This window comes from Geosmithia morbida (genome assembly GCF_012550715.1).
Source record: "Geosmithia morbida isolate 1262 chromosome Unknown scaffold_0, whole genome shotgun sequence".
Lineage (NCBI taxonomy): Eukaryota > Fungi > Ascomycota > Sordariomycetes > Hypocreales > Bionectriaceae > Geosmithia > Geosmithia morbida.
Window position 1 is genome coordinate 2,491,982 of NW_023336187.1, and position 26,711 is coordinate 2,518,692.

The following is a 26,711-nucleotide window of genomic DNA, read 5'->3' on the forward strand; positions in this document are numbered from 1 at the left end:
GGGGTCGGAAGTTTTCTGGGTCGGGGGTATTATGGATCCAGGCTCCAAGACAATGAATAGATGTACCGATATGTGAGATGGAGACAGCAAATGGAGATGCGAGAGCAGGAGGAGGGGAGAGGGGAGAGAGGAGGAGGTAAGGGAGAGAGAAGGGAAGGCTGATGGAGATAGCTCGTCGTCGTTTCTGATACAGATTGAGAGAGAGCCAATGTGGGGTTCGCAAAGGAACGGCGGAGGAGAGAAATGTCACCAGATGCGAGCCAGCCAAGGATCTGCCGTAGGTCAGTCCGTGTCTGCTCTTCCAGCTTTGCCCAGGCCTTCCATCGCTATCTACGAGTACTCGTCGTACTACTACTGTGAGCCGAGATATGTTCCTACCACCTACCACCTAGTACGGTGCGCGCTGTACGAGTACGTTATACGCAGCGGCGATCCGCTGTTGTCCTCTGTATTACCTGTACAGATGACGGATTACAAGTAGAACATATACTAGGGCTCGTAGAAGAATATTGTGGCTGGTGCCCGAGTTAGAGCCACCAGCTGCCAAAACATTGCACACATTCCGCCATTCCGTCGATATCAAATCAATCTGCTGTCCTCACGTGGCTTATGGCCGGGGAACCGTGTGGCTGGCGAGATGCAGGTCAACGCCTGGTAGCCTTGGAGCCTGAGCGCCTGAGGACGTACACGATATATGTGGCGTCAACAATATCGACACCAAACACTCAGCCGTACAATAGTATTAGTCGTATATGTAATGATACTCCGTAGAAAGTCCACACCCTTTCGTACTTCCTAGATTCTGTATTGACCTCGTATCTTACCTCGAGATGCACTGTACCACCGTAAGCCTTCTACATGGTCGTAGCAAGAGATCATGCTTAGACGCCCTTGGATAATCCAGTATATATAGGCTTGGAGATTATATGCGACGTGTATTGCCTGGCCCCTCGTGACTTCCTCGCTCGGTAATCCTGCTCCTGCCTTGGCATTCTATTAGCTAAGCCTCACGCTGCTCCCACCGCTCTATATGTACAGTTCCTGTTCAGCCACTGTCTACTACTATTGATACTCTGGAGCAGATGGCTCTCGGGCTCTCCAATCCCTCTCTTCTCACGGAAAAACTTGTCTCCCGTGACCACTTGCTAGCTTCCACTTGACAATACTATAAAGCCCCGATAGAGCACACCTCGAAACCCTGACCGTCTTGTTGCTGGCATACTCGGCCATGGGGTGCTCTTGAGGCTCGTAGTAGAGGCTGTCGATGGGTTCACACGGTTACACTTTCTTCAACTTTTTTTTTTTTTAACAAAAAACCATATAGAAAGAGGTGTGAAGACGACATCACCAGTGCTGGCGCCTTTCTCCAAAATTTATCATGTACGACCCCCCCCCCCCCCCCCCCCCCCCCCCCGAAAAAAGGAAAAATGTGTACATATTTATTGATGTGAAATTTGGAGAAGAAAGGAAATAGAAGAGACGGGAGAGAAGGAAGATGCTTCATTGTTCCCACCAGAGCTCGAGGACCTCGTCCTTTTCGGGCCCACGCATGATGTAGACCTGCCTGAGTCTGTCGTCGACAAAGTCCGAGTCCTTGAGGTAGAAGGACTTCTTCTCCTCAGGCGTGGCCTTTGGGCGGAGCGGGCCGTACGACCACTCGAACTGCGGGCTGTCGTCAAAGGTGGCCTCGGTCTGGTTGAGCTCGTCGAGGTCGATACCCTCACGGTAGACGGTGACGCTGTACCCGTTGGACAGGACCGTGTCCTCGTCGAAGCGCCAGCGCTGGAGGAAGCACGAGCCGCAGTAGTCGACGGAGCGGGCCATCTGGTCGACCGGGGCCGAGTGCCACGTCTTCCAGTGGTGCAGGGACAGCGGGAAGCGTCCGGATTCGTAGAAGCCCGAGGGGTCGCCGCGGATGTCGAGCTGGCTCAGGCCCGGGATCAGCATGAGCCGCGTCGTCGTCTCGCTGTAGATGCACGACTTCAGCAGCGCGTCTCCCTGGTTGGTGTCGGCCTGCATCAGGCACTTCTCCACGTTGGGTTCGATCTCCTTGGCCAGCGGCATGCTGAGGAAGACGCCGGCGCCGCCGTAGGCGAGGAGCCCGTTGACCTGGATGGAGATCATGTTGTCCGAGAGCCCGCCCAGGTAGGCTGGCTGGTTGTGATCCTGCTGGCCGAGCACCTCGGCGAGCGGGTACAGCGACGGGAAGAAGGTATCGTCGTCGATGACGCCGATCCACTTGGTCTCCGGGGTCGAGTGGTAGATGAGGTCGCGCACGATGGTGAAGTGCTGCTCGTTGACGCCCAGCCCCGTGTACCGCGGGCGGGCAATGACCAGGTCGACGCCGTCGTCGGCGTAGAACGAGTGCAGGCGGCCCAGGTCGACGCGGTGGTCGACGGCGTCGACGACGATGGCCACCAGCTTGACGCCCGTGTTGCGCAGCCAGTGGGTGAGCTGCGGCTTGGAGTCGACCATGCGGTCGAAGCTCGTGGCCACGCCAAATATCAGTTCGGGGTACTTGCGCTCGGGGAAGGGCATGGGCACCTCGAGCTCCACGGGCTCGCACGGCATGGCCTCCCACTCATGGCACTCGTTGACCAGGTTGATGGCCTGGCTCTGCGAGAACATGGGCTCCTTGATGTCGCCGACCTCGTCGCGGTCTACGCGCTCCGACTTGACGGCGCGGATGCACTTGCGGTGGAGGACTATGTCATCCGACAGCCCGTACCGGCGGCTGCGGAGATACTCGGCTTCCAGCTTGCACTTCGGGATCTCGGTCGACGTGTTGTTGGCGCAGTCGGCGGCGCCGTCCGCGTCGTGGCTGTCTTGGTCAGCGTCTCTTTCATAGTCGTCGTCCTGGACGTGGTCATTGTCGTCATCGTTGCGGTCGTCGCCGAGAGCTGCCTCGGATGATGATGAAGATGATCCTCCCTTTCTCGATTTCGATGCTGCCGATGTCAATGCTGTTGTCGGCACACCCTCCCCACCCTCCCCGTGTCCCCCTACGCCCGGTGGTGTGGTGGGAAACTGTCGAAGTAGCGAGGACTCGAGGTTGTCCGTGTCCTTCCAGCTGAAGAAGACGATGACTGTGATGAGGGCGGCTATGAGGAGGATCTTTCGGGTGGTCCTTATGGACCCAGTACCGACGAGAGCCATGACTGCTGTGCGTGTATGTGTTGTGCGCGCGCGCGCGTGTGTGTGTGTGTATGTGTGTTTGGTGTGTAGAGATATATTATGTCTAGGTAGTTTTTCCCTTCTGGAAGCCAGGAGAGCCGCTGGCTGGGCCCCACTGTCGGTTGGTATGCTCGTTTCGTAGATGAGGAAAGAGGAAGGGAAAAAGGAAAAGGAAATAACAGAGAATGAGGAGAAAGAAGGGAGAAAGGGAAAGTTGAAGTGAATGAGAGAGGGGGGATAAAAATGGGGAAAAGACGGGAGAAGCGGTTCTGTTGCGTGTCTTGTTCCCAGGACGATGAGGAACGCCACTTATGACCGAATCATGACCCGAGAAGATGTTCAGAAGGTGGTGATGCAAGTTTATCCAGGGAAGGGGGGGGGAGGGGTGTGAACACAATTATCTCTATAAAAAAGGAAAAGAATAAAGGAAGCGTTGAAGGTCGAACAATGAAGAGAAATGCAAGAGAAAGAAGGGAAGAAGGGGAGAAGAAGGAGAAGCTGGGATGATGTGACAAGGAGGAAGAGAAGATTGTGGCGATGAAAGGAAGAGAAGTTGAGGTACGGATTTACCTCCGTTGTACCTGTTCCAGTGCGAGTATGTAACTCTGCTCCTGCTCCTGCTCCTGCTAGTAATAATAATACTAAGGAAAGCTCTATTACTATTATTACATACATATATATATATATGTATATATGCGTATATATGTATATATATAAATCAAGCCAAGGGCACAAGCGGACGCACGGGCAACACACACAGCTTCGGTATCGGCACCAGTATTACGAGTAATGCACGATGTATACGAATGAAAAAGAACAGAGAGCAGAAGCAGACAGCACACGACCCCGGTGTTGCCAATCCAGATGGGGGAGGGAGGGGGGGGAGGGGGAGGGGAGAGACAATGTTACAATCATACGAGTAGTCGTAGGCGATAGTTGAGCCCTCCCCGCTTGCCAGCCCGGACAGAACTCTGAGGAATGAAGGGGGTCAGAAAGGGAAAGAATACGAGTAAAAAGTTTTGGGAAACTGGGGCTCTCCTTTTTTTTTTTTCTCAATGAGCGAGGAACGGACCCTGCGATGACGATGGGGGGTGTTTTTTTTTTTTCTTTGTTTTTTTTTTGGTCGTATCGGAAAGCCAAGCTTGTCGTAACTTGACGGGTTTTCGTACCGTGAGAGTACCATGTACTCGTCACCATCGCCTTCTTCACCTTCCATCACCTCTGGACTCTCGCCATTGACCGAGTACCTTGTACTCTCTCATACTCACACATACATGTACAGCTCCACTCCCCCCCTTTAGCCAAACAGAAAAGAAGAAGAGGAAGAAGGATAGTCGGAGCGAAGCCGCAGCCGTAGAGAAGCACTCCCTCCCCCCTTGACCCCCTGCTAGTTTGTACCCGCCGCTCCAGCAGGGGGAGTGTGATCGTCGTCCTTCCGAAACTGCTGGCTGTGCTCGTTAGCAACTCGTAAAGACTTGAGAGAGAGAGAGAGAGAGGGAGAGAGAGTACAAGTACAAGTACAGATTACTCGTACAGAAATTATTAATACTTGGACGGAGTACTCGTACATACATACGGATTACGTTACGCGTCGTTTGTTCCCTCCGGGGGGATCAGTTAACAAAGCAGAACAAGATTAGCAGAGCAGAGCAGAGTGAATTCGTGGTCGTCTCCTCTTTACAGGACTCTCTTGGGGGGGGGAGAAAAAAAAAGAGAATTCCTTCGACAGCATACCAAGGAGTTTACGTCGACGCTGGAATGCCCTGTTCCACATGTGTTCTCTCTTCTTCTTACTACGGGTAGTAATTATCACATGTATTATCATATTGTTATTGCATGTATTAAATCGTAGATAATAATATCAATAGTCTTCAGGCTGTCCCTCCCGAGTCCTTCCCCAGTGATTACCCAACTTTAAGCTATATGTAATATCATTATACACAAAACATACGAGTACGACTACCTTTATTCCAATGCTTGTCTTGTTTTTTCTCTGCTTCACTCTTCTTCTTTCTTTTCTTCCTGACCATACTCCTTACAGAAGAATACGTAGATGACACGAAGCATCAAATAAGTTTCCATCATTACGCTCCTTACCCCCCCCCCCCCCCCCCCCCCCCCCCCAACCACCACCAAAACCACTCCTGCGTCATCCTGGTGTCGCAGCCTTCACGGCTTCTACTTTTCCCTTCTCTCTCCCACCGTTACCACACACAAATTCTTGTCCTGCTTATCATGTCTCTGCAATGTCTGGTTAATCATGTGCAATATCGGGCTAATAATGATTGTCATTGCCATAATCAACTGAACCCGCCTAGCAGTGGGGGGCCCTCAGAGAAGGGGGGGACCCCTGCGTTTTATCTTGCTTCCTCTTTTCTTACTACCCGTCTCCCTTTTGCTCCTGCTTTTTGCCTATGACGTGATGTCTGGTTGTTTAACCCCCCTGTTTCTGTCTTCCCTTCCCCTGTGACATTATCCATCTCGTCCTTGACACCCCCTCTCCCCTAACAGTTGCTGGTCCTTGTGAGGGCTCTGAAGATCTCTCTCTCTCTCTCCCTCTCTCTCTCGGTCTCTTCCCCCCCTCCCCGGAATCCTCACACAACCTGATGGAAATACAACGCAATTAAAAAGGAAATCAGAAAGTGATACCTACTCGTACTGTTGCTGCTATACAGATCTGCATAACTATCTTAGTAATGGTCTATGCATCTTGAATCCATAGATACGAATCTTTATACGAGCACCTCTTCTGGTATTGATACCGTATCTACCGTAAACACCATGCTACCTACCGTATTACATGTAATACTCCATCAGTCAATCACCCTCAGGCTCAGACTCAGACTCCTGCTGTCTATTCGCACGCCACGTAATATTACTCTACTTGCGTACTCGTCTTCGTGTATAGATACAAATTCATCATGCATGCAGCTGCATAGATACAGACAATCCTCAAAGATTCGTACCAATAGATTATAATCGTACTACGTCTTCTGTTCTCGTGTCGTCTAATAAACACCACCCATTTTTGTATACCGTAGGTCGCAATACCCAAACTCACACCACCGAATCCCCCCCCCCAAATGGATCATGCATAATTGATTGGCCGTTGTCAGTTGACAAATTCTCACCCCCCCCCCCCCCCCCCCCCCCTCTCCTCCTCCCCGTGTTCTATATTCGTCACCACACATGGCATGCATACGAGTTCGGAGCACAGCCTGAATATTCCCCGGGTTTGCCGGTTCGTGGTGTGCCATCACTCCCAATGAACCTCTTGCCATCCATTGACATTCTCCCCGATATTCCCCACCAGACCCGGCACAACCTCCTCGTACGCCACATCCCGAATCGCCTCTGCGTCTTTGAACAGCCATGAACTCAGCCGTCCCTTGAAGTCGCCACTCTTCACCGTCGTCCGGAGCCTGTCCATCCATCCCTTCCCTTGCTTGAGGGCCTCCTCCGCCGCCGACTGGAGACTTTTGGTGCGGGCGACCACCTCCTTGGGGAGGTTGCTCTGTCCGGACCTGTCGCGCTCCTTGGCGCGCTGGTTGACCCCCATGATCCACTGTGCTGCCAGGGACACTGCCTTCGCCGCGTCGCGGTACACGCCTACCGTGTGCAGGCTGCCGAGGAGGGCCACCGCCCCCTCTACGTCGTCGGAGCTCCCCGCTGGGATCATGTCTCGCAGACTCTCCAACCCCGCGCCGATAGACTCGGTCAGCTCGCAAAACGCGTCCAGCCCCGCAGCCCTTCCGCTCCCGCTCGCCGCGCACAGCGGAGCCAGCGTGCTCAGCAGCCCGACCATGTCGTGGTACACTGCCTCTGCGGCTGTCAGGTCGCCCTCGGGGCCACCAAGGAACTGGTTGTACGAGTTGCCGATACGAGTCAGCGTCTCGACTACGAATACGTGGTCCGACTCCGACGTCGCCAGTGGTGTCTTGTACATCTGTGGCGCCTTGTATCCCAACACGTCGTGGAATGCTTCCGACATGATTTCCAGGTGAGCTCTGCGGTTCTGTAAGAATAACAGCGTTAGCAAGTTGATTGTGTCGTGACATCATCATAGAGTGCAGAAAACAAGAGAACAGCAACAACAACAACAACAACAACAACAACAACAACAACGAGAAGAAGAAGAAGAAGACGGAAAAGAAGAAAGAAACATACACTTGGAGGTGGTCCCAGTCTCAGCCGGACATATACAGGCACGCACTCGCTGCTCTCCCACCGCGGGAAAGACCCATAGTCGAGCGTCTCCTTGAGTACCGTATCGTCATTGACCTCGACGAACCGCGGGTCGGAAAAAAGTTCCCATGTGGGCCTGCCGAGCATCCTCTCGGACCTCGTCTCCTCCACCAGGCTCATGGCGCGCGTGGCGCTGGTGCGCAAGTCGTGTATGTAGCGGGGCATGTCCAGCACGGAGCCGTACGACTCGGCCTCGAATGCGTCGATCAAGCGCCGCGGCATGCGCATCTTGAGCGAGTAGCTGTAGTGCGACGTGAGCATGTCCATGAGCTGCCAGCCCCACGTGTCCGAGGGGGAGAGCAGGGCCGGTGCAACGGTCGAGAGGCGGTCGTAGAACAGAGGACCGAGCGAGTCCATGATTGTGCGCTTGACCCCCAGCTCCCCCCACAGCTGGCGGGAACGTGGAGCCGATCCGAGGCGCAGATGGAGCTGCACCAGTACCAGCAAAATCGGCGCGTTCTTGGGCGAGAAGGAGAGCTGGTACTCCAGTACCAGGACGGCGTGGTACAGGTGCCACAGGGACTCGGCAGAGGTGTAGGTAGACGCGGCAGGGGTGGCCTTGGGGTCAGGGAATGCCAGCCTGACGCTGCAGACGGCCAGGAGGAGGGCCAGCTCCGGCGGCACGTGGGCGTCGCTCAGCAGCTGGTCCGGTGCCTTGGTCGCAATGTCCTTGTACAGGACCAGAGCCTCATCCCAGATACCCCGGAAGCACGATGCGCAGGATGCATATTGCTCCTCTGCCCCGCACCGCTGGCACTTGGCGCGCGGCTTCTCCCCAGGAACAGTCGTGTACGAGATCGGGCACGTAGCCGTCAGGTAGCGGAACTTGAGCGCGAGCAGGCCGGCCTGACCTGCGCTAAGTTTCTCCTTCCTCTCGCCCAGTCCGGCAAGGAAGTCGTCCACAAAGTACCGCAGGCCCGAGAGGTCCAACTTCTCGACGAACGTCTTGACATCGTCAAAGCAAGCCGGGCTCGCGGCCTGGTCTTCCACGTATCGCATCAACTCTTGCAGCCTGGTCGACGAGGCCCGTCCGTCGATGCTGTCGTCGCCGTCAGGCGTGAGTAGCTGGAATGCCGCCGATACGCGGGCCAGCAATAGGTTCCTCCTGTAGATGGCCCGCAGTCCCGGGAACTTGACCAGTTCGAGCAGGAGGTCGTGGACCTCCGTGACGACTCTACATATTGATTGTCAGCACACGCAAAGACGTGAATTGTCCTCATGATAGAAAACACACCCCTTGTTCGAGCCCATGGTATGACGAGCAGCAACGATAAACTCCTCCCAGATGCCATAGTCAGACGCCAGCAGGTTAGGTCGGGCCTGGTCGTCCTTATCAGACAGGCAGCTTTTGCAGAGAGTGTAGATGGCGTCCCAGTCATCCTGGCGGCGGTACCGGGCAATGACGCAGAGCAGTAGCTCCTTTCGGCCCTGACGGAAGGTTGCAAGCGGAGAAAATTCTGAATTTTCCACGAGCTTCTTGAAGTCTTCGTCTGTTCCGTGCCTCTCAGTGATGTTGTAAAGGAGTAGAGTCTCCTCTTCTGTCCTGACTCTGCGCGCCTTCTCCTTTTCCGACGCGCCTTCCTCTGGTGCCCGGGCCGCACGCTCCATCTGCCTCAGGGCAAGGGTACCATACAGTTTTTGCTTTTCCGGAGGAACCTGGGAACTGGTCTGTACAAGGGCCGGCAGTTAGTGGAGAGTGGGCTTCAAGAGAAAGGAGGGGTGAGAAGGGGAAAGATTGATAAGTATGGAAGCGTACCGAGAGCAGATGCGTAATGGCAATGTTCCAAAACATGAAATGCCGCTCTTGGGGAAACGACCTGTCGAGCACGGCAGCAATCTGCTGTGCACTGACAAGATCCCAGTGTATGAGACACGACTCGAGGCACCGCGAGGCGATGTGCCTATCCTTTGGGCTGGCCTTGACGGCCTTGACGCGCAGAGGGCCCAGGGTGTTAGGGTAGTCGTCCTCGTCAGTGAGGTCGAGAGTGGCCCACTCCAACAGGTCGAGGGCATCTACGTCCTTGACCACGGTGCCATCCCGGATGTACTGCGATACCGCAGCCACGGCGGCATACTTGGCTGCAGGATCGTCGAGCTGGCTCTCGGCGCATTTTTTTACCACCTGCCCCTCCGGTCAGTTCTATCGGTTGAATCCCTTGGGGAGGGGGGTGGGGAAGAGGGATACAAAGACGACGACGACGACGACGACTGGCATACCTCGTAATAAGAATCATTCAGGCTGCGTGCCCTCTTCTCGGCTAGACGGATGACAGAGGGCCAGTTGCCGTCTGAGAAGGCTGACTGGAGCTGCAGGTCCACGCCGTTCTTCAGCTGAGGCCTCTGGCGATGCATGAGGGGCGGGGCACGGATGAGGAATATCTTCCCTCTTTTCTCTTGCCTCTTGTATCTCTCTATGGGATCCCCGGGACGACTGGTTGAGGTGTAGGATTTTTATGTAAGATATCGGCGTTGTCGGGTTCCTCAAATGTTCTAGTTGGTGTTCTATGAAAGAGAGATATGTGTGTGTTGCCCCTCCTCCATTGGTTTGTCAATGTCTGTGGGGTTCCGGCCTTTATGTGTCCGATGCGTCGGCCCAACGACTTGACAACCCACCAGAGGCGAGAGCAGAAGAAGGAATGACCACGAGACAGCAAAAGGCATTAGACAATCATGTATCGCCATGTTCAGTCTATTCTTCGCATTTTTCGAGTTCCTTGAATTGGATACCTGTTTCTTCTTATTATATGCAACTCTCCACATTAGATGCGACTATTCGTACAGTAATACTCTTCTCCCCTTCCATTGTCCAGTGTTATAATATGATGGTACAGACAGGTATGCTAATACAAGTTCAGATATCGTTTATCTCGTCATTTCCCTCCCCTCCTTACTCTCGATACCGTGGTATATGATCCCGTGCGATTGCCCGGTATGCAGATACTTTCGCAGTCGTCGCAAGGAGAGCCTCTACCCTCTCCGTCGGCGTTCAAGCTACACATTGTCAGCATATTTTCGTCTCCCATGGCCTGTCATTTCTGCATCGACGTGACGTACCCAAGCCTTTTTGCAGTCGCGGTACGCCCTGTTCGTTCACATCGTCAGCCTCTTATCCTGTCCGAGGGACCATCCCGTCCGGAGCAACGTACTGGAAATACTCGGTACACATGGCCTTGTCGCCGTCATTCCGGAAGAGACACTTGTAGCTCCTCTGTGCAGCCTCCTGACACGGGTCGTAGAATTCGCTCTTGGATTTTCTGCGCGCCGTCAGCTCCTCCCTTCTCTCTCTGCATTCTGTATCTGTTTGTCGAAGGGGGGTGGGTTCGTCGGGGGTCGCTCACGTTTCGAATCTGCGTCGAGTTCCATCATCCCAAGGGCCGCCTTCGCCATTGGGTCCCTGCTGTGACTGTGACATTGTCGTCGGATATATTGGTGTGCTGTGCCGGAAGGTGATGATGGTTGACGTCCGTTGACGTCAAAAAGCGTTGAAAGTTGAGGATTGCGGAAGAGCTTGGCGCCCCGGACCAATTGCTCCGGTTGAAGCTCGGCCAAGTACGGCAAAGTACATGGCAGCAGCTCTGCTACGTACAGTCGAACTATTAGCAGTAGCAATACACCAAAATACGCTGTATAAGAGGTTTGAAAAACATCGGAAAGAATATGGCTCTTTTCTTTCTAGGATGGGTCTATCAAAGTACAGTGCTAGTTCTTGATGGAATAACTCAGACCGCGTCCCAGAATCCATCATCTGCCCAGTTATTCACGGATGATGCCAGCAACCCATCTCTAGCCTTCTCAATCTTGCCGACGGTTTCCTTGCTGCAGCACAGACTCACTTCAAACGCCTTGAGATCCTCGTCACCCATGGTAGCCAGCGCCGCTAGACCGAGATACGAGTGGTACAGGTCGGGAGGTGCGCCGGCTGTCTTGGAGAAGCCGCCAATCTGGTGCTGCATCACCTCGATAAGATGGCGTCTCGAAGCTGTCGCGCTGACGGGGAAGGGATCACCTAGCATCTGTTCTCATCCGGTCAGGGAGATCTCATCTAGAGTTGAGGAAAGGATGGAAGCATTGAAGGGCTGTGAATAAAGGGAGTATGATGGGAGCACAGTAGCAGAGACAAGGACTCACCCCCAGTGTACCTATCGTCCACCATGCATAGCACGAGTCAGCCTTCTTGTTCCACCGGCCATTGAAGCCCACGTAGCGAGACGTGTCGTCGAGCGTCATGGACTCCAGGCCGGCCTGGACAAAGTTCTCGCCGCCCTCTTCGTCATCCTCATCCTCCTCCTCGACAAGATATGCCATCTGTCTTGATGCGAGGAACTTGAGCAGGCTGTCTCGCTCGCTGATGCCCTGGGCCATTACCGAGTCTGAGTCTGAGTCTGACCGATCGAGGAGCGAAAGGGCCGCAATAGCACAGTACACATATCCAGCTGTATATATCTCAAGATCAGCATCAAATTCTCCGTGGCGGTAGAGGGAGAAGAAGAAAGAATCGAACCATGTGATTCATGCTCCGACAACTCTGCCAGACCGCCATCATACCCTTGCAACCGTCGAATGTGCGCCACCATGCCCTGGACATCGATATCCTCCTCCCAGGCCTCATCACCAGGCTTTACGTCCCCCCTGATCATCCACCGAATCCCACTGGCGAGGTAGCTATGCCGCGTATCCCTGCCGCCCACGGCCTCGCCCTCCCACAGGTTCTGTCCGAAACTCCCATCCCCCCGCTGCAGCCTCCTCAGCCACCGCAGAAGCTTGCGACGTCGCACGCCCGCAAAGGCAGCCGACCCGTCCCCGCCACCGACAACGGCAAGCAAGATGAGCGCAAAGAAGGTAGCCGCCAGGTTGGCCTGGCCCTTCCCTGCTTGCTGGCCCGTGAAGGCGTGATTCGGACTCCCGCAGAACCCACCGTCCGGATGCTGCAGACTGAGGACCCAGGACCTCACAGTGCCGTTATAGTTGCCCTTGACGCCGTCTTTAGTTGGTGCCCCCCATCCCGCGGGAACAGCCACGTCGAGCACATCAAAGGCAGAGTGGATGAAGCATGCCCACATGAGACGGGTCGAGTCGGCGGACGTATAAGGTGACGGGAGGTATGACCCGTGGCAACGCTGCCAGTATTTTATCTGACGCGCCTTGTCTAATCGAATGTCGGCCATTGTTCTTGCGTTGTCTCTTCGAACATTGCCGACTAACAAGAGGCTGCTGTTGATGGTTTGTAACTTCAGTACGTAAAGTGAGCGTTCATGCGCGGGGTGAGAGCTTGCGGCAGTTGGTGCCTGAAAATAGCTACCCTACGACCCAAGTTCTCAAGTAAAGGGCAGGAGAGGGAGGGTCAAAAAAAAAAAAGAAAGAAACCAACTTGCAACGACTCAGCCCCGTCTCGTCAAAAACAAGTGCAATAACATCCTGATGCACCCGAGAATGCGACTACCCTCTTCTTCCTTCCAACAGAGACGGCGTTACCGCTACAAGTACTAGTAGTCGTACCAACTCTCGCAGAACCCTACATTTACACGTAACCAGCATCCCCCGTGAGCACCCGCAAACATGGCGCTCATTTCGTCCACGACAATCATCACCTCCATCTCCCTCTTCCATCTCACTCTCGCCTACTTTTTTCTCGTCAATCCTCGCACCATCGATGACCAAGTCCTCGTATGGGTCATGGGCGAAAGCATGGGCATGGTAAGCTCCTCCTCTCTGCTGCTTCCTCTCCTTTCTCCCTTCTTTCCCTCCCCACTAACAAGCATCAGCCCATCGCTCGCGGTCTAGACACCCAGAGTCCAGCACTAGGCATACTATCCATCATCCTCGCCATGCTGGGTCTGAGCGATCTTGTGTCTCTCTCCATGCCCGAGGAAGTCGCATTGATTTACTACTGGGGTGCCCAAGGTACATCATCTCCTCTATTCCCTCCCTCGATCTGCGAACTAGGAAAACCCCCTCCCCGCCCTCTCTAACGCTTGTGCTCTCATACAGCTCCCCTTCGCGCCCTCTTCTCCATGGCCATCCTCTTCTACGTCTACATGTTCGGCCCCTCGTCCCCCATCTACCAGTCCGAATCGCCCCGGGGCCCCTTGACCGCTCCCTCGGGTTATAACCCGTCATACGTCCCCGCTAAATGGGGCGGCGACGTCCTCAAAAACCGCGTCGTCTTCGCTCTCATGTTTGTCGAGATGAGCTCCTGGTTCTGGGCTTGGATGACCCTACGCGAGGATCGGTATGCCCTCGTTCAGAGGATGCGGGCGGCCGAGGACAAGGAAAACTAAGATACATATATAGAATATCCTAGGCGTCACACAACCAACGCCCAGGTGTTTTACAGCCCACAAGGAGAGCAAGCAAGCAAAGCGAGGACCGAGAAGACTGAGATTGTACGAGTAATGTGTGCATGTGTATTCAAGACGAAATAACCAACTTTTTTCTCTCTGGCTTGTGCTGCAATAATCACAACTACTTTCCTCCCTGCCTTCTTCATACAACTCTCCTTTTATGACACCTATTGGATACAGCGGTCCACTTAGACATTATGGGTAAGAAAAGAACTCCAAACGGATGGGAGCAATGAACGAGCCGAAAGGTAAGAGACTAAATCAAAAGGCAGGTTTCTGGTATCAAATAAGTGGGCATCTAAGTAGACAAGAAACTGAAAAGAAAGAACAAAAGGAATATAGAAGATACGAAGTGGGAGGTGTGTGGTGAAAAAATAAAAGAATTGAGGAAGAATAAAATGGGTAAAGGAGGGGAGAGGAAAGGATGGGGCCAAGGAGAATAAGGAGGATGATGAGAAACCAGACTAAGCAGTAGGCGTCTGCGGCGATTCAGGTATAGCACTTGGTCTTCCGAGATCAATCGGCGTGCCTAGACCACCGCCACTCTTTGTAGGCGTGGCCACATCATCCGTCTCAATGACCTGCTCCTTTATCGCGTCGCTCGTCGGCCCCGCGGCAGCAGCAACGGGAGTGAACCCATCCTCCTCGTCGATGGCCTCCTCGTCCTCATCCTCCTCGTCTACGTACTCTTCGTCCTCTTCTTGAATGGTGACCTCGCCCGAGCGGCGACCGATGGCCGACCCGCTGCCGGAGCGGGAGTGGCCTCCTCCACCGGAGCTGCGGGTGGTGCTGGTGCCGGCACTGTTGGCGCCGCCGCCTCCGCCGAAATGACCGAAATGGTGGTGCATCGAGGGGCCCTTGAAGAGGCTCTTCTTGCGCTTGGCAAAGAGGACGTTTGTGCCGAACGGATTGGGCGACACTGGGCCCATCTGCTCGTGGCCAGAGGGCATACCCTCGTTGTAGAAGTTCAGGGGGGGAGGGGCAGCCCGGACAAGTCGGATGTTGGAGGGGAAAGACGTCGCCGGAGGGGTTGCGGGGAGCACCTTGACCGAGTGGTGCGGTGAGGGCCCGCGATGGGGCGTCTTGGATGTCGATATGGAGCCTGCCGAACTGGTGGACGATGCCTTGGAGTGCGAGTGCCGGTGGCGGTGCATCGATCGCACAGACGACACCGAAGACGACGTAGACTTGCGTCCACGGAGACCGCCCGATGAGCGGCGGATCGTGGACCGTGGCGTCAGCGGCGCCGGGGAGAGGGAGTGCCGCTTGTAGGAATTCGACTTGGCTGTACGTGAAGGGTTCTGGAGCTGGAGCTGCGGCAACGGTTTGAGGTTGTCGCCGCCGGCTGCCACGCCGTTCACCCCATTCTGCGTCAGTGTGCCATTCGCCTTGACCATCTGCCCGTTAGCCACAACCCCCTTGGGCAGTGGCACCGTGGCCTGCCCCCCAGCCGAGGAGCTAGAGTTGGGGCCCTTGCTCGTCTGCGGCCTGGGGGCCTCTCGCCCGTCTCTGGATGAGTTGGCGTTGCTGTCCTTCCTGTGGAGGTCGGGGGTGCTGCGGTTCGACTTGCGCTCGTTCCAGCGTCGGCGCTTGGTCGTGTTCTCAAATATCCAATGGGTCCAGTTCTTCCAGTGCGCAATTATGGCTTCGCTCGGCTTCTTCCGGGCCTTGCCATGTCCGCCCACCCCGTGATGCCGGCCCTCGGCGGCGTGATCATGGTGACCTAGAACGTCAGACGTCGTCACCAGGTGAAGCGTCGACCCACGCGACCTGGCGCTGCGAATTATGCCCTCTTTGGGAGGTGGTACCGGTCGGCGGTGTCGTGATGTCGACGCAGATCGAACCGAGTCCTTGTCGATGGGTGTCGGGGGGATCTCGTCCGGACTTCTCAGACCGCTCTGGAAACCGCCCTCGCTCACCTCTTGCAGGTTAAAATCCGAGTTGTAGTGTGCACTCCGACGGGTGCTCCTCCCCCGAGTCCTGGCGTTGACTGTGAAACCGCCATCCTCGTCGACGTCCTGAAGCGACGGAGCCATGCGTTCTAGACGACTCGACGCGGCCGACACGCGTCGCAGGTTCTTGTCTTCCCTCTCGCGTCGCTTGCGTTCCCTCCGCAGCATCTTACGCTCCTCCTTTTCCAGGAGAAGCGTCCACCAACCAGACAGCGCATCACACTTCTGGGCTAGTACACTCTCGATGACTGAATCAATGTCGACGCCGGCGGCGCGCATGCGGTGGAGGCAGTCCTTCTCCAGACCCGAGGCAAAGGGCGACTTGGCTTCAACGTCGAGAATTGCTTGCTGTGCAGACGCGTGCTCGGCAAGGAAGGGGTGTATCAGGATGTCGGGGAGGCTGGGACGCGGGAAGGGGCGCTTCGAGAGGAGGCTCTTCAGGAGCGAGACGGCGTCGGCGGGCAGATGCTCGGGGTACTTGGGTTCCTCGGACAGGATCTTGGTACGGGTAATATTGTCATCGTCATCGTCAAAGGGAAGCTCTCCGCAGAGCAGGGCGTATAGTATGATGCCTAAGCTCCAGACATCGACCTTTTCGCCGGCGTACTTTTCGCCCTTGAGCATCTCGGGGGCCGAGTAGCATATGGTGCCGCAAAAAGTTTGGAGGTAGTTGGACCTGCCCTCGTACTCTCTGGTGAAGCCGAAATCGACCAGCTTAACATTCTCGTGCTTGTCAAACAGAATATTTTCGAGTTTCAGGTCCCGGTGGACACATGACTGCTTGTGAACATAGCAGACGGCGCCGACGAGTTGGGCAAAGACCTTCTGTACCTTGGTGACCGGTAGGGGGCCGTTTTTGAGGAGGTAGTTGTACAGTTCGTCGCCTGTTGTACCACCGGAGTCAGCCGTGAAACTTTGGCAAACAGTAGGAAGAAGAAGAAGAGCCGCATACCGGGACAGTATTCGAGGACAAGCCAGACGAGGTTCTCGGTGACTATGACCTCATAGAGTCGCGCAATGTGAGGGTGGACGAATTGTCGATGATGGTGGATCTCGCGGGCGAGGTTGGAGTCATCCTTCTTGGCCGACTTGAGGACAACCTGCGTGATTACAAAGGAGAGTCAGTCAGGGAAGCAGGAGGATAAAGGTATGGAGAGATTCGCTCCGGACCTTGGAGCCGTTGGTGAGTTTGTGGGTGGCGAGGTAGACTTTGCCAAAGGAACCCTTTCCGATGAGGCGTCCGAGGGTATAGTTTCCGACTGACTTGAGATCCTTGTTGGAGAACTCGCTAGAGGAAGAAGACAGCATGTTAGTCTAAGGGTATCCGGCTTGGCGGTGGCGGGGGTTTGGACGGGAGGGATCGCGTCATACTCGAGAAGCTCCTGGTACGAACGAGCAAGCTACATGACTGTCAGCGTCATGGAAATAAGATGAATGGATTGCCAAGTTTCGTTTGTTGACTTGCTTACCTTGGCTTTGCGTCCAAGAGCCTCGGTCCTCCCCTTTGCCGTCTGCATCCCTCCACAAGCGCCGGAGGATATGGTCTCGGGCGGTGTGAAGTTGGTGATTGTTGATGTTGTTATGCGCAAAGCAGATCGGGGGTTGGAAGTATTAGACGGTATAGTAAAGAGTATTATATCGATCGGAAGACAGTTGGTCGTAGCAAAAATAAAAAGAAGAAGAAGAAGAAAAAGAAGAGAAGAAAAGAAGGAATGGAAGGTTGGCAGTGAGAAGAAGCCCAGGTCAACAAAGGAGTAGATGTAGTATATCAAGGACAAACAACAAGGCGCAATGCTGAAAGAGACAAGAACTCCATGGACGAAGAATGACGAAAAAGACAGGAACAGACTTTCTCCTCGTCTCCCTTTCTCTCTAGAGCAACAATAGAAAGCAGAAAAAGAGAAGTTGCGGATAGAGGAGGGGAAAAAGAGAGGTTGTTGTGTGGGTGTGGGAGAAAAGAGCCAACCAGGTTACCGGGGGTGACGGTTAGGAGATTGAATTTGAAGGTGTGGCCAATATCAGCATGGGGGGGATGAGAGTCGGAGTCGGGGATACGGGCCAGAAAAAGAAAGACGGTGGGATGATCAAGGCTCCTTAGAGAGGGAGAGAGGGAGAGAGAGAGGGTGCAGATGGTCTACGACGCAATATATGGTACCCATGACAGCCTGTTCAGGTACTCGTAGAGCCTATTCAAGTAGGTAAATGCCGTAACATAGGTAGGTAGCGCCTGTTCGTGCAGGTAATATGTACTCCCGTACTCCCTACAGTGCAGTGGTCTGGGGTGCTGTCGCGGACAATTCCAGAGAGAGTCACATCCCCAATCCATAGGTCATTACAGCGGATGATCCCGGAATACAAGGGCTCCGCACCTACATGCACATACGAGTACAGTGGTCTGCGGGGTGTCTCAGGGCCTAGACTCGGTGCGTCACCCCCTGGAAGTGCTGTCACTAGTCCCTGCACTGTCATTTCGGCGTCACACTCGTCCTTTTGTCACGTCATATCTTTCTTGGTGGTCCTTTCTTTCTTCCTCTCCATCCGTGTCACTCATGTAATATATTGTTCATATCAGCTGGCAAGTTATATGCAACTTTTATACAGCATCATACATATGCTCGATCGTCCTAAATAGACAGTAGTCATAACGACAGAGTCGACAGTAACAGTGATTGACTTTTACTCTGAAATATGCGCAGAGAAGACTCTTGCAATCTCCTTGTTCTTTCCTGCGTGTATGCCCAACCGTCGTCGTCATACCATCAAGTCCAACAATATATAATACCCTATGGCCCAACAAGCTATCATTTGGCATCAAACATGCGTTATTTGGGGTACACGTTGTCAACCATGACTAGTGATAGAACTATACCATACATATACTTATACTAGTCCTGTAGACTCTTGCTTGCTCTACAGCGTCATTTGTTGCGTGTATTACTAGGCGAAATGATATGTGTTGTTGTGCTCCATGGAGTGAGTAGTTGAGATCGCTGTCACACCATTATCACGACCTTCAACCTTGAACAATTCCTTGAATAGTACTGCTCACCACACCTAAACTCCATGGGCCCGCGTAGGCCATGCTTAGCCAAACCCGACACCACCATTCTAGCCAAGAAGTACATAAAGACCTGTTGATACACTTTTCCTCGTTCTTCGTTCCTCCCCCTCTACTAGCCAAAATATGTCCTATGCAATGTATTGCCATACCGTACTACCCCCGCACCATGCTTCCAAACACTTTTTGCTTTCAACAAAAGAAGAATCGAACAATAAGGAAAGAAGAGTAGAAGAAGAGGACTGAAGAGTTGAACGAAGCCCAATACGCCGTGAGCAGAGAGATCGCTACCTCTTTCTCGTATCTTTACCCTTCTTCTTGCCCTTCTTCTTATCCTTGGGCAACTCAAGTTTTGTTCCCCTGAGAAACTCTGCCATGGTTCTGAGCATAAAGTCGTCGACTGTGCGCATCTTGTCACCCCAGGCATTGTCCTCGACCTCAGCCTCTTCTTCAGCACCAGGCTGATCGAGTATGCTGACGCCCTCGTCGAGAACGGTCTTGGGCCCCGGCATATCTTGTTGTCCCGATGCCGCCGGTGTGTTGCCGTTGCTGGGCCTCTCGGTGAAATCGGCGTCGTCGGCCTGGATCTCCCTCTCGGCCACGTGCGCGGCCGCCACATCCTCCCTATCTTCGGCCTGCTCGAGGGCGCGTCCGACGGCGCGGCTTCCGCTGATGCCGCCATCGCCTGCTCTGCCACCACCATCACCGCCACCTAGGACACGGTCCAGGGCGGCGTCTGCGGCGGTAACACCCTCACTCGTGGAGTCGACCTTTTCGCTCAGGACCTGCCTCACAGATACCTTGTTGAACGTGTCGGTCGTGAACTCGCCGTCCTGAATCACCACGTCATCGAGCATCTGCTTCTGCGATGCCTTTCGCAAGATGTTGGCCTCAATGGTGTGCTCGCTGACGAGGCGGTAGATGTGTACGTCGCGCGTCTGGCCAATACGGTGGCATCGGTCCTGGCATTGCTTGTCCATGGCCGGGTTCCAGTCCTGGTCGTAGAAGATGACCGTGTCCGCACCCGTAAGATTGATTCCCAGCCCCCCTGACCGCGTCGATAGGATGAAGCACAAGATGCGCGGGTCGTTGTTGAACCGGTCTGTCAGGATCTGCCGCTGCTCCACCTTGGTCGCACCGTCCAATCGCAGGTACTTGTGCCCGTGGATATTGAGGAACTGTTCCAAGATGTCGAGAACCTTGGTCATCTGTGTGAAGATCAGGGCGCGATGACCACCAGCCTGCAGCCGTCGCAGGAGCCTGTCGAGCACCTGGAGTTTGCCGCAGTCGTACTGTAGGAGTCGTTTGTCAGGAAACTGGATGCTGAGGCGCATGCGGGCCTCGTGCCACGGATCCGGCGGGGCTTCCTTGGGCATCCAGGGTGTCCAGCGCACCGGCGCAGACAGTTTGATGTCTTCGTCGGTAAAGGCATCCACACACTTACGCCCAAGGACAACCTGCCCCAGGTCTCGCGTGACGACAGCCGGTGTGACGCATGAAAACTTCTCAATCGTCGTCCTCAGGCTATCGGCTCGGTATTCAAGCGACGGCACCATGGCCCGCAGAAATGACGAGTCCTCTTCGAACCAGGACATGACTTTCTGCGGCACCTTGGGCCTGCGCTTAAAGGGGCGCACATCGGCGTCCACCGTGAGCAGTTCCACGAGGTTCTTGCCGTAGATGGGCTTCTGCTGCCGGCGCAGGGCGTTCAGGTACACGCAATGCTGAAGCTCCTCAAAGCGACCCCAGCGCGCTGTGCTCTCCAGGTAGGCAATGTTCGACCGCACAGTAGAAGGATCGAGGTTCGTTAAAGCATTCTGTGCCCGGACCTTCTGGATCTCGCGCAATTCGATCATGGCTTGATTTGAACTGAGTTGTGAGATACGCTCGGCTGTGTTGGTTGACATGTGTTCGTACCGCGTGGGAATGAGATTGAGGAACCCTAGGCTCACCGAGTCCATCGGATTCTCCAAAAGCAAGCGCCGGTGGACCGTATTCTCGGTATGCTGGTATTCGTTGGCAACGGATCTCTGCATCCGGAACGATGTCATGATTGGGCGGTCGATGAAGAGGTCCGGATGGTTGCAGACCTTACGAAGCTGCATAAGGCAGTTGATGATGGACATGTAGTTGCCGGATGCGAGTGTGTTTCTCGTGTCCGCGCGAGCTAGGAACCCGTCGTAGAGTTCGCGCTGACGTTTGGATAGTCGACAGAATTCGACGTGCTCGTATTTGGCAGGCATCTGCTTCTCGACGTCTGCCTTGAGACGACGAAGTAGATACGGACGAAGAACCTTGTGGAGCTTGGCAATGATGGCTCTAGCCTCGTCATCCATCTGCTCTCGTCCGCTCTCTAGGATCTGGGACTCGGGCTTGTGGAACCAGTCGTGAAACTCTTGCAGATCCGCAAAGCCACCCACCCCATTCTCGGCGGGCATCAGGAAGAACAGGAGGGACCATAGCTCAGTGAGGTTGTTCTGTAGCGGGGTACCCGTCAGGAGAAGTCGCGAGTGCGTGTTGAATCCGAGAAGCGTCTGCCACCGCTGCGATTTGAAGTTCTTGATGTTGTGTGCCTCGTCGAGAATCATGTAGTGCCACCGACGACGCTTGAACACTTGCTGGTCTTGCAGGACTAGCTGGTATGATGTAATGCACACATTCCAGACATCGTCGTTGTTCCAGCCTTGGCGCTTGCGCTTGCGCTCCTCCTGAGTGCCGTAGTAGGCAAGAATCTTGAAACCGGGGCACCACTTCTTGAACTCCATCTCCCAGTTCAACATGACGCTGGTGGGCACAACCACCAGATGTGGACCCCACACCTCGTGGTAGCAAGCCAGGTGGGCCAGAAGTGCAATAGTCTGTATAGTCTTTCCAAGACCCATCTCGTCGGCAAGAATGCCGTTGGTGCTGTTGGCGTAGAGTCCAGCGAGCCAGTCGAGACCATCGTGTTGGTACTCACGAAGGGAGCCGCGGAGTAGGAAGGGGACATCGGTCTTGTGCATCGATTGTTGAGGTGTTGCCATTCCACTTTGTCCTGCCCTGGCAAGCGTCATCTCGTCAGGGGATTTTGTGTCTATTTCTGTCGTTTCCTGGGGCATATCGTCATCATCAACGTCCCTAGCCTCTTGGACCTTTGACATCGCTTCGGTGGCCATTTCCGGCTCGAGATGTGGTGCCCTTTCCGCTGGCTTATCATCTCCTACAGTCTCGGAGACAGGTGGCGCTTCGGAGTTCGGCCCTTTGCCTGAAGGTTCCATAGGCTGGTCCGTCCCAGATGCTGCCGCTCCATTGGCAGAGTCAGACTGCTGAGAGGGCGAAGGGCCGCTGGCTTCGTGGTCGGTCGCCTCGGCTTCGCCTTTCGCCTCCGGCGGAGCATCCTCCATTATGGTATCTTCCTCCATACCGTCGGGTTCCTCCGGGTCCTCCTCTTTTTTGATATTCTTCAACTCGGACTTACCGAAGAGCATCCCGAGCAGCCCATCAGCCTCCTCGCCCGATTCTTCGTCTGACCCTTGTTCATCGTCGTCTGCCTCAGAGCTTTCATCATCGTCCATGTCGACCGACTCATCGCTCGTGTCATCCATGGTGTCCATCATTGATTCGCTAGCTCCATCGTTTGTCTGTTCGGCTGGCGTCTGCTCGGCTTCGATTGATCGAACTTGAGGCCCCGGGACGTTTGCGTATTTAGCCCGAAGCTGTTCTTGTGTAAGGGTTTCGTCTGCTGCATCATCGGGGCCGTCGGATTCATCGTCGTCGTCGTCATCAGAGGACATATTATCGCTGTCCTCAGCGTCGGCTTCGCTAGATCCGCCTTGGGAGGAAGAGCCTGACGCGTCATCCGTGCCGACCAGGTCATCGCTTAGGTCGCCGAATCCATCGTCAGACATGAGCTCTTCGTCGACTCCTTGACGCGCCTGGAGCCTCTGCTCGGAAAGATTGACCGCCTCATTAAGTGCAGCTTTGACTCTCCTCTGCTCCTCAGCCTCCCATTCTTCGAGCCTCCTCCTGTTGACTTCGATGCGAACATTCTCCCAAGTTCCAGACAAGGTTTTTGCCACCAGGCGATACCGAGAAATCCAATATTCCCGCGCCTCAGCCTCGATCTGTTCCGTCGACTTTGGCTGTCGTCGGGCCCACTCCTCGCGGCATGCCTCAGCGATCCTCTTGGCTGTGGCACGGTGTCGTTGCTGTTCTTGGACCATGAGCCGTCGGAAGTTGGCCATGGCCTTGACCATGTGATCTTGCCGTGCCCATTGTCGTGGTGGCTCCTCTGGAGTGTCAGGAACAAATAGGGAGCATCTCGAACTTGATAGTAAACCGCCAGGCTCGACTTCGTCTTCAACGCGCAAGATTACACGTGCGTCCTTGCGTGCCATTTCATCACTATAGGCTGGTCCATCATCAGACATACGCAGTCCGCCCTGTTCAACGGAAATGTCGCCTGCCCGTCGCCAAAAGTCTTCGAAGCTGGTGCCAATCTTGGGTCGTTTGCGAACCTGGTCGGCGTGAACAAGAGGGATGACGTCTGGGGGGTTCAAACGATGCCTGGTGCGCGGGGATCGACCAGAGCCATCACGGGTCTCGGGGGCGTTCAATTCTGATTTGTCTACTAGACGAGATGTTCGGCGCGGTCTAGTGGATCGTCTATCGTTTTGGGAGGGAGAAGGGGAGCGGCGGCGGTTCGATCGCGTACTCGATTTCGGTTCGGGAGGGGGCTTCTTTTGCGTCGACTTAGGGGTCTGCGCCAACACAGACCGGGCGTGGGATGCCCTTGTTGTTGTTGTTGTTCTTGTTGTTGTTGTTGTTGCGGGCGACGACTTCTTAGATGCGCTATATGTGCGAGTCGTGCGGCCGTTGGGGGCGGCCTGTTGTTTAGGCGGGGGGCTCGCTTGGGTTGAGCCGTTCAAGGCACGCCTGGTGAGGCGTTTCTCACCCAGAGGCTGATGTTCAATAGGAACCGTGTTTATGCGTCCTGATTTACGACGACCATTCTCAGTGTATGATGTAGGGCCCTCGGCTACGACTCGTTTCCAGGGAGGAGACTCGTGCTTTGGTTTGCGAGACTTGGAGGGCGGGGGTGTGGCTTCCCCCGTGCGGCGTCGCTTGGAGGGTCGCTTATCATCATCGCCGCTGGGGCTATCGCCCTGTCCATTGGTATGCTTCGTATCTCCATTATGTTTCGAATGGCCGTTGGGTCTTGGAGACGCGTCGGCCGCAGCAGCGTGTGGCTCCGAGTCATCACCAGCTTCAGGGAGGGTCCCGTGATCATCTTCGACGCGTCCGTTTGTGTAACTCTTAGCATCTAAAGCCTCGGCCTCAATCTTAGCAGGCGGCAGGAGACTTGATCGCGTCGGGGTCATATGGGTTTGTTCGCCGAGGTCATCACGGGGCGCTTCGGATGGCACGTAGTCGGTCGACGCGGGCTCGCTCATAGTAGCAACGTGAAGCAGCCGGGGAGCGCGAAGAGGGTCGTGATCTCGGCGACGCTGACATTTGGGTCAATGAAAATAGCGTCTGGGGTTTCTAGGGGTTCATTGATTATACAGAGGGAATTTGAGCATGACCAGAGACTTGTGGAGTGGGCTGTGATGGTTTTTGTGTGTTCCAACCCGACGTCGCCCTGCAGAACTTTTAGAATTTACTCATAGGAGAAATTGGGATGACGCCCCTTTGGGATTTGCTGTGTGGTGGCATTATGGAGCTTTCTTTTTGTTTGGGGCCTTAGGGGGGGGGGCTTGGGGTTCTACCAGGCCATTGATCTACTTGTACTGTGTAGACTTGCACAGACTTTCAAACAGGCTCGCACAGGCTCGCACAGGTTTACATAGCACTTTGGCCACCTGGGTGCCCCACATTGGTCTAGTTGGACCACCCGATGAGCACCGTTTTCTCATTAGTCATTTTCCCTTCCCCATGGGGGTGAACCTGAGGCATCCACATTGTTAGCCGATGGCCCTCCTCGTCTCTAACTCTTGATGCATCATCTGGGGTAAAGCACAGATGTTGGGTAATTATCATTCGAGACGTCCGGTCGATCTGTTCTCAATGTACGGCCAACACCTATTCGAATATTTGCATTCTTATTACTATTCTGCTGTTCATACTGACCATTGATACCTTCAGATGCTCTCTCAGCGAGTTGTCCGGGCTTCCGCCCTCCGCAGCGGTATGTCCGCTGCTCAGCGACTCCCCATGATTCAACGACGAGGCTTTCTGCCCCCCCAGTACTCTGACCCCAAGGTCTTGGACGCCAAGTACCCTGGCCCGCCTTCTCTGACGGCCGCTCAGGACCCCGAGATGGTCAGTCAACCCATGCGCGCGCTCACTTATACGTGATCGTACCATTGATAGGACCGCGCTTCTTGTTGTGACTCGTGACTGACCAGTAATTCCAACAACAGAACGGAGGATACATCAACCCTCCGGCCATCAAGCGCCAGCACCGCGACCCCTACGCTGATTGGTGGGACCCTCAAGAGCGCCGCAACTTCGGCGAGCCGATTCACGAGGACAACGATGTGCTCGGCATTTTCTCCCCGTACGACTACACCTGGACGACACCTGGCCCCGGCCTCATCATGATTGGTACATTTGTCGCGACGGTCCTTGGTGTTTCAGGTCTCATCTACCTCAACTATCCCGATAAAGTGGCCTACCCGAGGACGTTTGAGGGCGGCTTGGAACGCGAACTGGGTGGACCTGGTGCCGTGAGGGCTAGGAAGGATGGTGACGAGGATCCGTGAGAAAGGACTCTTTGACTGATTGCTCTCTGTTTCTCTTGTAGATGCGTGTATTCAACGGGGGCCTTAGAGAGCTGATGTGGATATTATTTCGCTGTCTTTCTTCGTTCTGTTCTGTAGGGACGGTGTTGTGCCTCTGGTTCCCAATATTAGTCTACCTTCTTCTCGCTCTGTCCATGGTGATATCTTCTCGTGTATACCTCGGAGGATAACTCTCTACAGAGTCCTCGTATGTTTCTATCATTGGTGCTGTGCGCAGAGACTGATAGGACCGTTCCGGCATCCGTCGATGCAAATTCTGTAGAGTCCAGATGATCCTTCCTAAACGAAATCCTAAAGACCGAGTCTCTGCGTGGGTACGGGGGCAGAAAGCCAGAGACCATTAGAAGGGAGCAGGTACGGAGGAGAAAGGGCCGAAGTGGTGTGTCTGCCATTCATACTGCCTCCCCAATATACAACATCCTCTGGTTCCTTCCTCGAAAGAGCTGGGGATATCTTTCCATCATTGGAGGTTTGAGGAAATCACCCATAGTACTTCCCTCAACTGATTTTACACCATAACCTAGGACGGATCTCTGCGTTCTCATCGTCATTAGTCTCAATTCTCGCTGATGCTTCTCAGCTAAAATGCGCTACGAGGACTGGGATATCCTGCTCTTCCCGCAGGACTCAAAGGTCCCGGTGAAGGAGTTCAAAGTCGGTTGTCACGTTATACATGATTCTGGTCGGTGCTTATCATCAGTAAAACCCCTTTGTTGACCAAGGCTGACCTTCATGTGTGCAGAATTTGCTCATACAAACTCGTCCTTTGGCCTGCCAACTGTTTGCTGTTTTGTTCCCAGCTTGCCCATGGGAACCCCTTTCCAGATATCGATTCATTCCTGGAACGACTTCCCGCCCATCAGCCAGTACACCAAATCCTACAGCAAATACTCCGAGACCGTCAAGTTCGAAGCGCGTCTGTTCATAGACGGGCGGTTCATAGCGTGCGTTGGCCCAGTTAGACTCGTTGTTTTGCAGTCCCTTACATAGAAGCCTCTAGATCTACAAGCTTTGACCGCAGGACATCGTGGCCACACATCATAGCCCATGGCCTTGGTATGTCTGATCCATGACGCCCGCCCGGTCAGTCTGCCCCCTGAGCAGCTTTCACTGACTGACAGGGATGAAATATTGTCAGAGTTTTCCAAGAATGGCGATC

At 54.5% G+C, this 26,711-nt stretch overlaps 8 protein-coding genes across 8 annotated transcripts; 3 read left to right on the plus strand and 5 right to left on the minus strand.

The window, feature by feature from the left end:
• Positions 1-1,500: 1,500 nt before the first annotated feature.
• GMORB2_0746 (Protein of unknown function, DUF604) lies at positions 1,501-4,390 on the minus strand (the record flags this gene model as incomplete). The annotated part of the gene is made up of 2 exons (XM_035462730.1): positions 1,501-3,070; positions 4,344-4,390. 2 exons carry the CDS (start codon positions 4,388-4,390, stop codon positions 1,501-1,503), a joined length of 1,617 nt encoding a protein of 538 aa, XP_035325660.1.
• A 2,040-nt stretch (positions 4,391-6,430) lies between these two features.
• Positions 6,431-9,771, minus strand: GMORB2_0747 (N-acetyltransferase B complex (NatB) non catalytic subunit; the record flags this gene model as incomplete). The annotated part of the gene is made up of 5 exons (XM_035462731.1): positions 6,431-7,189; positions 7,342-8,593; positions 8,654-9,087; positions 9,176-9,541; positions 9,637-9,771. The coding sequence occupies 5 exons, from the start codon at positions 9,769-9,771 to the stop codon at positions 6,431-6,433; spliced, it is 2,946 nt and encodes a 981-aa protein (XP_035325661.1).
• A 703-nt stretch (positions 9,772-10,474) lies between these two features.
• GMORB2_0748 (uncharacterized protein) lies at positions 10,475-12,584 on the minus strand (the record flags this gene model as incomplete). The annotated part of the gene is made up of 6 exons (XM_035462732.1): positions 10,475-10,501; positions 10,562-10,703; positions 10,758-10,822; positions 11,145-11,432; positions 11,548-11,852; positions 11,921-12,584. Coding segments are annotated over 6 exons (1,491 nt in total), but the record flags the coding sequence as incomplete, so codon positions are not given.
• A 391-nt stretch (positions 12,585-12,975) lies between these two features.
• Positions 12,976-13,697, plus strand: GMORB2_0749 (Increased loss of mitochondrial DNA protein 1; the record flags this gene model as incomplete). The annotated part of the gene is made up of 3 exons (XM_035462733.1): positions 12,976-13,113; positions 13,182-13,320; positions 13,408-13,697. The coding sequence occupies 3 exons, from the start codon at positions 12,976-12,978 to the stop codon at positions 13,695-13,697; spliced, it is 567 nt and encodes a 188-aa protein (XP_035325663.1).
• Positions 13,698-14,224: 527 nt separating this feature from the next.
• On the minus strand, positions 14,225-17,020 carry GMORB2_0750 (Protein tyrosine kinase; the record flags this gene model as incomplete). The annotated part of the gene is made up of 3 exons (XM_035462734.1): positions 14,225-16,596; positions 16,665-16,812; positions 16,883-17,020. The coding sequence occupies 3 exons, from the start codon at positions 17,018-17,020 to the stop codon at positions 14,225-14,227; spliced, it is 2,658 nt and encodes an 885-aa protein (XP_035325664.1).
• Positions 17,021-19,057: 2,037 nt separating this feature from the next.
• Positions 19,058-24,202, minus strand: GMORB2_0751 (helicase SWR1; the record flags this gene model as incomplete). Its single annotated transcript, XM_035462735.1, has 1 exon — positions 19,058-24,202. One exon carries the CDS (start codon positions 24,200-24,202, stop codon positions 19,058-19,060), a length of 5,145 nt encoding a protein of 1,714 aa, XP_035325665.1.
• Positions 24,203-24,893: 691 nt separating this feature from the next.
• On the plus strand, positions 24,894-25,513 carry GMORB2_0752 (NADH dehydrogenase (ubiquinone) 1 beta subcomplex subunit 8; the record flags this gene model as incomplete). Its single annotated transcript, XM_035462736.1, has 2 exons — positions 24,894-25,070; positions 25,172-25,513. The coding sequence occupies 2 exons, from the start codon at positions 24,894-24,896 to the stop codon at positions 25,511-25,513; spliced, it is 519 nt and encodes a 172-aa protein (XP_035325666.1).
• A 624-nt stretch (positions 25,514-26,137) lies between these two features.
• GMORB2_0753 (Conserved hypothetical, protein) lies at positions 26,138-26,679 on the plus strand (the record flags this gene model as incomplete). The annotated part of the gene is made up of 3 exons (XM_035462737.1): positions 26,138-26,206; positions 26,378-26,509; positions 26,674-26,679. 3 exons carry the CDS (start codon positions 26,138-26,140, stop codon positions 26,677-26,679), a joined length of 207 nt encoding a protein of 68 aa, XP_035325667.1.
• Between the last annotated feature and the right edge of the window lie 32 nt (positions 26,680-26,711).